The following is an 11809-nucleotide window of genomic DNA, read 5'->3' on the forward strand; positions in this document are numbered from 1 at the left end:
GACCAGCGCTGTTTCTGACACCGCGGTGACACCACTCTCTGATTATACTGCTCTGAGCCAGACGTAAACAATACTCGTCCACGCCCTCATCTATCCCTGATTGGATGAAGAGACTAGTGGGCTACTCCGTGACCCAAATGGGAAATTGGTAGCCTGGTAGGCGAGGTTAGAAATTGGACGTTTGCCTTGGGACCCAACCAAACAAGTGAAAATAGCAGATCGACAAGCTTGTAGATCAGCTATTTTCACTACTTCTTAAACTTTGTAGATTTTCCCTTTATTAATGACAATTCTTCTTCTTTTTTATTATTATATCTTTTTTTATTATTGGAAATCTTAGCCTTTTGGGGAATGTTTTTTTTTTTTTTTTTTTATGTTTTGAAATATAATCATAATTAAAAACAAAATGTAGGAAACCAAAAATGAAAGGACCCATAAAAATGTGTCCGCGACCCACAAATCAAATGGGTCCCGACCCAGTGTTTGGGAACCACTGACCAGTGCCCCAGGCCCATACACGATTTACAAATGTACATAATAAATGTAATAGCCTAGTTAAACTGATATTATGCTATACACTCATTTATGCTGGGGACCCCTAGAACCTCCCCCTCTTTGCCCTATGAAAAAAGAAGGATGGGCTTATACCACCACACTCACTGTCTGATTGGCTGAGCGCTGGACATGTGACAGTGGTACGGAAGTAATTCACAACTGTAGCAGCGTGAGCTGAGTGATCCGATCAAGATCCAGCATTATGGCAGAAAACGGTATGTTTCAATACAAGTTGAGGCCAGTCAGTAACCAGCAAAACCCCGAACTGTTATACTCATACTTGCATTCTAAAACGGCATCTATTAAAATTGAATACAAGCAAATAATGTGTGTTTTTGTAGTAGTCACTCGTTTTGTAATCGTTAGCCACAGGCATTCTTTACCTAACCGTTTTCCTGTGTTATAACCGTTATATCATTTTCTCATGTAACTATCCATCAATAGCAGTGGTGGGTGGAAAAAAGCCAACGCGGCGTTGTGAGCTTGCAGATCGGCTATTTTCAAATAGCCTAGGTATAAAATAGGGCTAAAGAAGTGGATTAATGTATGTTTTATTTATGTCTGCAAAGCAACTAGTAACTAAAGTTTTCAAATGATGTTAGTGGAGTAAAAGTACAATATTTGGATCCGAGATGTAGTGGAGTAGAAGTAAAAATATTTGAGATTGGACATACTCAAGTAAAGTACAAATACCTCAAAATTGTACTTGTGCATTACTTATAAGTAAATGTAGGCCTACTGAGATACTTTACACCACTGATAGGAGGTGCTCTTATTGGGCCCCTCATTGATTACGGAGTCCTTGTCTGGTATCGCGACGCCCCAGCTGCCTTAAAGCTAAAGCTCCAAACAGCCCAAAACAAACTAATTAGGGTTGTGCTTGGTCTCCCTCCTCTGACCCACCTTACCGAGCATCACCACGAAAGCGTGGGGTGGCTCAAAGTAGCTGACAGAGTACAGCATCTTGCAATGGGCCTGGTGTACAAGATACACTACACCTCCAAGATTCCCATGTACCTGACAAACTACTTCTTAAAGGTCAAGGATGTTCACGATCATAACACCAGAGGCAGCTCCACTAATCATCATCAGCGTAGATTTAACACTAAACAAGGCGCTAACTCGTTCTCCTGCTATACCATCAACATGTGGAACGCCCTTCCACAAGCCCTAAAGGAGAGCAAATCCCTAGCCTCCTTCAAAATTGGTATGAAAAGTCACCTTCAGACAGCAGCTACCCGTGACTTGTAAATAGACTAAGCCCCCATGCTCTCCCCCCCCCCCTTTTTCTTTGTTTTCTGCCTCTTGTATTTGATGTTATGCTTTTGAAACTGATATTATCCTAGATAAAGTACTATGTTCTATCCGTCTGTCTTTCAATGTTATATGAGATACTTAAAGTGTGGTTCCTGTGGAAATAAGCCTCGGCTTTCTAGGATCTCCTTTTAGTTGACCTTGTACCAGTGATTTGTACTGTCATGAAACTGTACTTTTTTCTATTGCAAACTTCTAATAAATTCTTCAATCAAAAAAAAAACTGATCAATAGGCCTACTTGACTTGAGTTTTCCCTGGACACACTGCGTACATATATGTGTGTCACACTCACAGTTGTCATACAGTAATGACAGTATGACCTACTTAAAGATGAACTCATGAAACGTGACTGGCCTCTGACCCACTTTTCCATCTCGTTAAAGTGTTACATTTACTCCTGCCTTGGAGAGATAAATGACCGACGTGTCACTTGTCAGTTGTACTTGTAACCATAATCATATCACCACGGTGGAACTTCAAACCAGCTTCGGTGGTGGGGGCTTTACCAATGACATCAGCTGTCCTCAATCCTCCTGACCTTTTCTCCCATGTTCTCAGAGAGCAATATGGCTGGGGTCCAGCGTGTGGTGTTGGTGCTGTCAGGGAAAGGAGGGGTGGGCAAGAGTACCCTGACCACAGAACTTGCGCTGGCGCTCCGGCATGCGGGGAAGAGGGTGAGGTCACACTGTGTGTGTGTGTGTGTGTGTGAGAGTTGGAACAAGAGGATACCAGCACTCACGGAACTGTCATTTAAGGCCCTTTTATTAAAGTGTGTCAGTTGGCATGGCACGCCACAGAGCATAAAAGGGCCTTAAATGACAGTTCCGTGAGTGCTGGTATCCTCTTGTTATAAGTTATGTTCCCGAGTCGTGCTTGCTTCCTTGTTGTAAAGGTGTGTGAGAGTTGGCCCTAGAATGGTCATGATATTACATGCATTTCATATATTCCAGATACACAGCCATACGTCACTCCTAGCCATAAATAATACACCCCGCATGAGGACTTTTATTTTGAAGACGTTTTCACTCAGGGTACATGATTCTAGGGACGGCTGGTGAGCCCGTTTGATCCTAGTTTGATCCCCTTATTAAGCCCCTTTTCCACAGGCCCAAAACCACACCACTCCACACCACACCACACCGCCCACTTGTGCCAGGTTTTACACTACAAGGACCTGGGTAGAGTGGTGTGAAAGTGGTACTAAACGTGGTACTAAAAAGTATACAATCTAGAGTAGGTCTGAGCTAGGCCAAACAGGGCCAAACACTTCATAATGAATGAGCACTCACTGACTTTTCATTTAGACCACCAGGATATAGTTGTAATACATGATAATAGATTCTATTGTGTTATAACCACTATTATAATCTATTATAGTGTATTATAATTATCATAGTAATACATTAATACTTTATAGTGTATTATAATCAAAGTTATAAGCCATTATAGTTTATTATAATTTAGGATAGTTGTAATACAAATTTATATTGTATTATAATCACAGTTAAAAGGGTCAATTTGTTTCTTACCGATAGGGGTACTTTTGTGTAATGGAAAATGTAGATATTGTATGTGGTGCGTTGTGGTGTGGTGCTAAAGCTGCAGTCGAAAAGGGGCTTTATTGCTCCAAACATGTACAAATCCAAAATATAAGATGCTCGTGTTTTACTCAAGCTTGTCTCGGAATCTCACTGCGTTTCCTCCTTTCCCCAAATGAGTGCTACTGCGCAACGAGGAAACGGGGGAAACAAGGAAATGCATTGAGGTGCCGAGACAAGCTTAAAATGAGGTTATGTTATGTGTCATATCTGCCATGTGCAACTTAAAGCCTAAAAGCCAAACAGAAATGTAATTGTCAACGACAAAAACACAATTAAATTGTAAATCGCAATTATTTGAGTGACAATTAATCGTCATGTAAAATGTCCTAATCGTGACAGCCCCTATACACATGTGGCATGCAGTACGTTGCATGTATGTTATAATATTTAGCCTGCGTGGCCCTCTCAATGCCTAACAGGTTGGTATCCTGGATGTGGACCTGTGTGGACCCAGTATCCCTCGCATGCTGAATGTTGGCCGGCCTGAGGTGCACCAGTGTGACTCGGGATGGGTACCAATCTACACCGACGCTACGCAGACTCTGGCCCTCATGTCTATCGCCTTCCTACTGGAGGACCCCGACGACGCGGTGATATGGAGGGGGCCCAAGAAGACTGGTATGTTGGGAAATAGCAAGAGGTGGCAATTCCGGTTTACTTCCCGTATTGCATGACGTAGGTTGACACCTTTTTAGGAGGCAGAAAGAGGTAGGTTTGGAGTCTATTCATTTCCAATGGGAGAGTGAACGTGAACACTGCTAGTAGTGCTAGTACTAGGTGCTAGTAGACTGATTCTTCTTTGTTTTTCACTTCTGTTATCAGGAGTGTTCTTCAGTACTGTAGTACCATTTGGTATGGATGCTTGTCTGCAGCCCTAAAGTCACAACTGCTGCAACAACTGAACATTTGTTCAAAGATAGTTGGACAACCACTGCAGAGGCTATATACGACTACGTACGATAACAGCATTCTAAGGTTGGCAAGCAATATGACCTCTAACAGTAGCCACGTGTTGCATAGAGAATAGTTGCTGCCTTCAGGAAGGAGATACGGTGTTCCAGCTTACAATAAGGTCAGACTAAAAAGGTCCTTTGTCCATCAGTTGACTTTAAGGCTTAATCTGGAGTTTGGCCAGAGGTAGGCTAGGTGGTGGACATTGCTCTTTGTCTGTATTATCCTTATGTATGTAATCCTGTCTTTGTTCCTTTGTGTCATTGTGTTTGTATATATGTTGTCGCATACATGGCTGCTGTGTCGCAAGACACATTTCAGTGTGAACTGACAATAAAGTACTATATAATATCATATCATATCAACACAGCTTCTGAACTACTCTTTAGCCCCACGGTCACTGAACTAAATATTGGACCAGATCATCACAAGCAACATAATATTCCCAACATTATCATACTAAAATGGCTTTTTACAGAGACACAAATCAACTTTATTATTGACCTTTCTCTGTCTCAGCAACACACTCTCGCGGGATCTAAAACCAGTAAACAGGACGTTCACGAGATTTGCTGTCAGACACTGGAGCCAAGGAGGCTATTTGTAGGATTTGTGTACCATGTCGCCCTCTAGTGGCTCCAATCAGGTTGCACTATCTTGGTATTAAAAATCTTTGGTTATATTTACTCAGCCTGAAGCTGTCAACCACTAGTAAATTACAGTTTTGCCAAGGCTCAATCCTGACCTTGCCATTACCCTACATTTTAACATCCAAAAGTTAAATTATGTTCATGTTATTGGGCGACGTGTTCCACTATCGCCTGCTATCGCCGCCAGTAGTTGCCGGGTCCCATTGACAAATAATGCACTTTCAGAAAATATGGCCGACCGTCGCCCGTTGTTAAAATGCACCATTAGAGCAACCTTTACAATTTACTGTAGGCATTTTCGCAGACATGTCTCTACTTACTTACAATTTGTACAATCATAGTAAGCATTGTGATCTCTAGTCAGCCAACAAACGGGATAAGTTGTCTGCCGAGAAAACGAGTACAATACCGAGCAAACGTCCCTTGTAGCAGCTGAATAAATTCCTTCTATTTCAAAACGTTTACTTTTTTAATAAACATGGGCTAGTCAGTAGCTGCAGCTAAGTGTAGATATGAATGTCTTCGAAATAATCCTTCTTCGAAATCAGTGGTTCTCAACCTTTTCAGGCTGTGATCCCCAAAATAATCATATTTGAACTGGGGACCCCCCCACCCTGACAGTTGAGGCACTACATTTTATACAACACGGTTCTATTGTGAAAATAGCAGATCTACATGCTCACAACGCCTCGCAACGCGAGCCGTTGTGAGATCGGCTATTTTCACAATTTCTGCTTCTAATATTTGACAATTTGACAACTTTTTAATTTGTCATTTTAGAGGTATTAAAAAGTCCTTCAATTGTCACTTTAGAAATGTGCAGATACTCTATATACACTTAAACTTTATGTTGGTTTGTTTACTGTTGAGTGAGAAAACAATGTTGAACATTAAGTTGACTCCCCAATATAATTTGAGAACCACTGTTCTAAATCAGTGGTTCTCAAACTGTCATGTCAAGGAAATTACATGTATTTGGCTGCAGACCCCCATCTCAAAATAATTGTTCCAGGGACCCCCCCCCCCAGAAGCAAATACTTGAGTTACAAATGTTCGCTTTTCAAAAATAGCAGATCTACAAGCTCGCAGTGTGGCACTCTCGGTGACGCGCTGTGAGCTTGTAGATCTGCTATTTTTCAATAGTTAAAGCATTAAATGATTCTAGGCCTACACATAGGCTTTATCTCGAGCCCTTGTCTTCAACTTCTGTGATCGGTTCTCCATGTTGTGTTCTCCTCTTTAGCTCTCATCGGTCAGTTTGTGTCCGACGTGGCGTGGGGAGAGCTGGACGTGTTGCTGGTGGACACGCCCCCGGGGACATCCGACGAACACATCTCTGTCCTGGAGAACCTGAAGAAGCACCGAGTGGACGGTGCCATTCTGGTCACAACGCCTCAGGTACAAACGTGTGGATCTATAATTCTGCATCTAGCTACTCAAATCTTTGCTTCTGGGGGTCTTCAACGTTTTCAGGCCAAGGACCCCTTAGTTGAGAGAGAGGTGAAGCAGGGACCCCCACAACCTGTTCATAGAGTTAGGGTTAGGTTCATCTTTTGACAGCACAATCATCAGTGTATTTTGGATTCTGTGTTTTCAGATATTTAACCACTTTGAACCGTCAATACTTAATAAACTTGACCTTTCAGGCTTTCACTCTGCACTGAGTGTGCTCTTTTTTCCCCCTCTACACCAAACCTCTTTGCTGAAAATAGCTGATCTACAAGCTCACAACGCCTCGCACCGCAAGGCGTTGTGAGCTTGTAGATCTGCTATGTTTGGCTAAAGTTCTTAGAATATGAACACTAGGGTTTAAGTGGTTAATATAAAAAAAGGAGAAAAAGGTTTCTATCACACAAAGGATTTGGAGGACCCCCTGTAGTGACTCTGGGGACCCCCTAGGGGTCCAGGACCCCCTGTTGAATACCTCTGTATTAGGCTATTTATGCTCGATAGATCAACCTGCCGCCTTAGCAGCCGGCTGTACTACGCCAGAAGGTCCCATTCCAAGGACCCCCAAAATGATATGTATTTGGCTGCCCATCTCAAACTATTTAGTTCCACGGACCCCCAGAAGAAAAGATTTGAGCCGCCATCATAAACAATGTTATTTCCTACCTGTTTTTCGATGGCACCGTGTGCACGGAGCCACTCCCGTTTGCGAACGTTCAGCGTCTCGTCTCGTGTTAAGGGAGTTTTGGCAGCGGATGTGTTAAAAAAATGTTCACTCTGAATTTGGGTTTTGCCAAATGCTAGATACAGAATAGATACATGTGGTACAGACTACTGTAGCCTCAACAATCCATTCTATTGACAGAAACATGCATTTGACATGACATGGGGGCTATGTCAGTATTGTTCCTGACTCTAACAGTGGGCAGTTCCATGTCTTGTAAATTATTATTTGTGATTTTTGTAGGCACCAATATTTACATCCCAACGTGATAATGACGCCAATTAGGGGAATTCCATATTTTGAAACGTATGCTCTTGAAAAGAAAGTATGGATACATCTCTTGATGAGAAATGAATTTGCATGACACTGAACTGTCCACTTTTACTTTGACAGCCAGGAATGCTTCTCGTGTAACCTTCAGAAGGGTAGGCTAGGATAATACAAATGCTAAATTGATCTTTTAAACGTGATAATTCGAAACTAAATCCAAGTGATAGGACTACTTACTATATGTCAAAGCTAAAAGTAGGCATGCTTCATTGTTCATTTTGGTGTCCAGACTTTCGAGTATGGAAGTCTGTATATCAGGACAGCAAAAAAACGGTTGTACCTGTCCAAAATGTGAATTCATTTAACTAATTTAATCGTCTAATAGCACCATCGACCAATAATGTAAATGTTGTTCAATTTGTTGCTGCAAAGGCAAAACAGCAACTTGTGTAAAATGTAATGACATGCAATGGTGTTTTTGGGTCTTCAGGCGGTTTCAACAGGCGATGTGAGAAGAGAGATCACCTTCTGTAAGAAAACGGGCGTACGCATCCTGGGAATTGTGGAGAACATGAGTGGCTTTGCCTGCCCGCACTGTTCTGTGAGTAAACGTCTCATGTGAGCGCGCACACAATCAATCAAATTGGACAATCAATGAATACGTAGGGCTGTCACGATTATGACATTTTACATGACGATTAATTGTCATTCAAATAATTGCGATTAACGATTTATAATTGTGTTTTTGTCGTTGACAATTACATTTCTGTTTGGCTTTTAGGCTTTGAAGTTTCACATGGTAGATAATATGACACATAACCTAAATATACAAAGAAATTACTGACATATTTGACAATGACAACTTTATACTTAAAAAAGAACATTGATAGTGGAAATAGCCGATCTAAAAGCTGACTGCTTGTAGATAATATTTTTGACTTACTTTTTTTAAATATATGAACATTTTTCAACATGGAAACGATTATGACGATTATGTACAATAATTGCGATTATGTACAATAATCGCGATTGTGTCAAATGATGCGATTAGACGATTATGTAATAATTGTGACAGCCCTATGAATACGTATAATGACCAATAAAGAATAAGTATACATATGATGGCACATATGGGCTTTTAAACAAAGTTTTTGTCTGAGTGCCATAATATTTGGATGTCAAAAGAAGATTCATACATCGGTTCCATTATCAGAAACATTGAAAAAAAAAGAATATTAATAAAATGTCCCCCCCCAACCCAGTATCGATAATCTATGCATATGGATGCTCAATATTAACACATAATCAGTTGAACCAGTGCTGCTGTATTTTCTTTTTCTCTCATAAGCTTGTTTCAAGTCCAACTACTACATTAAATGGTTCATTGAAAACAAATGCCAAACAATTTCAGTGATCAATTGAAAGAGTAAATTTACAAATATTCTTTCCATACCCAAACTCAAGAAACATTCATCTTTAGATATACTGTAATATCTAACGGTATTCAAAGTATCAAAACGATACCTGTAAACTTGTGTTGTCACTTTCAGGAATGCAGCAATATATTCTCCAAGGGTGGCGGTGAAGAGCTGGCCACGTTGACAGGATGCCCGTTCCTAGGTGAGGATTAACCATGGAACAGCGGTTCTCAAAGCGGGTACCGAGTAGGGGTGGGCGATATGGAAAAATACAATATCACAATATTTTCCCAAGCTATTATCACGATACACAATCTTATCGCTATTCTTTTTCATGTTGGTTTTTATGGTTATTTTTCAAGTTACTTAAGGGGTGCCATGGATTAAAAAGTTAATTACAGGGTGTTACCTGAGCCAAAAGAATGTTTGAGAACCTCTGCCCTAGATTCCCTATTCCGGGGTGAATATTCAGCAAAAATAGATCTACAAGCTTACAGCATGTCACGCTGGGACACATGTGAGCTAGTAGATTGGCAAATTTCAGCAAAGAGATTCGTGTGGAGGGAAAAAAAGGATCCCTGGGACACAAACCGATCAACAAAGCATAATGGTTGTGTGGTTAAAAGGATTGAAGATACGGTAATGCCACGTTGAAGCCACAAGGTGTCGCTACACGTCCTGTGCATCACTCCTCCTCACTCACTAGTCATTAGGCATTTAATGTCACTACTTCACTGGTCAAATTGGTCAGCCTGCATTTCAGTTCAGAGGGTTGCTGATATTTGTGACAATATGTGACATTTTCTGACCAATGATTAGATCTTCACTAACCATTTTCACTCATTTACCACTTATCAGCCATATGAGCTTGTCAATTGGGTAATGAAGCTGCTAATGCAAAGTGATTCGCAATGAGAAGTAATCCTTGTCATATGCTATGGTTAAGCAACTGTGGGTACTATGAGAATCGAAGTCTGATGTATTATATATATAGTACACAATCCTTACCCAGCTATGTAAACTAGACGTGATAAGCTAGTCTTGTGAGAAGGGGTTGTTTCAGCCCAACTAATGCTACACTGTTAAATATACACTTCATACCAATTTCTCTTATCTACTGACCAGTAGTATCACTCTTAGAAGTTTTAATTTTAGTAGAGCCTGGTACTAGTTCATAGTGAATGATAACCTTAGTGCTAAGCCAATGATTACAAGCTCACAGCGTGGCACCGAGTGCCACACTTTCGTCGGAAAGGTCCGGTTCGACTACAAAATGACTTTCTGAAAAGCATTAGACCGAATTAGAGCACGTCGGAAAGTCAGAAGAAAAGTTTGGTTTCGTTTCGGAGAGACTATGGACAGGCCTTTAGGCATCTAGAACACTTTTATCCAGAATGAGAGCAAGTAACTTAAGATACCAGGCTAACACCAATCTTTGCTTGTGGGTATACACTATTTAGTGAAGTCTCATTAGTATTGTTGTGTGTTCTTTATCATTTTTTAGGTTCTGTGCCCTTGGATCCTCTGCTCAGTACAAGTATAGAGGAAGGCAAAGACTTCATTGAGGCATTTCCGGACACTGCCACCTTCAGGGCTCTCAATGGTATTTGTCAGACTCTACTGAAGAGCCTGGAAGCAGCTTGAACTGTGGAACTCGGCTCTGGAAATGATTCATAAAACATCAACATTGCTTTAGCTACGCTTCGCCTCACAGTTCATTCTCTACAGCAGGGGTTTTCAAAGTGGGTGCCGCAAGATCATTTGATAATATTTGTAATTTATTTGGACACTTGAAAAAAATATTATTTAGTATAATTTTAAACTTGGAAGTACAAAGTTATTTTCAGTCATTTCTAACCAGAATGGCTATTATCTCAACGTTTTCCTCGCAACATAATCACTAAAATATCATCACTGTCGGGCAGAAAACTCGTACTGTATCTCATGTCTTTTGCCCTGCCTCATCATACAAGACCGTCGCACAAAACTAGTGAAAACAGCCGATCTACAAGCACACAACACCTCGCGATGCGAGGCGTTGTGTGCTTGAAGATCTGCTGTTTTCACTAGTTTAGTACATTGTATAGATGATAAATACAAAACGAACTGTTTTGGACATACAAGGTTTCCACCTGACAACGACGGTATGCTATAAATATAAGGTGCGGGAAGTGAAAATTATAATGTAGGGGTGCCTCGGATTAAAAAGATATTTATGGGGTACCCTGAGACAAAAAGGTTTGGGAACCCCTGCTCTACAGTTTCTGCAACCACGGCCAATACAAGTCGGATGCCACATGAGGAACCTGTTATAACAACTTCAAAGTTGTTCTGATTCAGAAAATTAAACATTCCTAATGCAAAGCTTATTGCATATATTTTCATGTTCAATGGAGATTAATAAACCCAACTGGATCATTCTATTGGATCAGACAGCTGCCTATATTTTATGTAGTTTTTCTGAGACAATATTTACCATCCAGCCTTGTATGCACTTTTCATGAGAACAGTGTTGCTGACATCTGTTCTGAAAGAACAAAAAGGAGTCAGGTGTTATATACTTATGTAGATCTGCTATTTTTGGCTCAAAGTATATATACATCAGGCTTTAGTCACTGTGTGATGAACAGCAGCTTGCAGCTGCTTGGTGTCCCGGATGTCTTTTCTTTTCATAATGGATGATTGTGATGCATTGCTCCCTAAAAATGCATGTTTGTCCCATAATGTGCTAGAAATGTATCGTCATGGTGTGTACTGCTGAAAATACAATTAAAAACATTTTTATGTCCCATAATGTGCTAGAAATGTATCGTCATGGTGTGTACTGCTGAAAATACAATTAAAAACATTTTTAATGCTGAAAGGCAAGTCAAAT

General features: G+C 40.6%; 1 protein-coding gene across 1 annotated transcript; it reads left to right on the plus strand.

The window, feature by feature from the left end:
- Window positions 1–701: 701 nt before the first annotated feature.
- Window positions 702–11808, plus strand: LOC308303681 (cytosolic Fe-S cluster assembly factor nubp2-like). The gene is made up of 7 exons (XM_080748138.1): window positions 702–770; window positions 2430–2545; window positions 3892–4090; window positions 6317–6471; window positions 8007–8117; window positions 9067–9136; window positions 10439–11808. Exons 1-7 carry the CDS (start codon window positions 758–760, stop codon window positions 10576–10578), a joined length of 804 nt encoding a protein of 267 aa, XP_080604264.1. The 5' UTR covers window positions 702–757; the 3' UTR covers window positions 10579–11808.
- Window position 11809: the final 1 nt, after the last annotated feature.

The sequence above is a fragment of the Nannobrachium achirus genome (assembly GCF_963921795.1).
Source record: "Nannobrachium achirus genome assembly, chromosome: 18".
Taxonomy (NCBI): Eukaryota; Metazoa; Chordata; class Actinopteri; order Myctophiformes; family Myctophidae; genus Nannobrachium; species Nannobrachium achirus.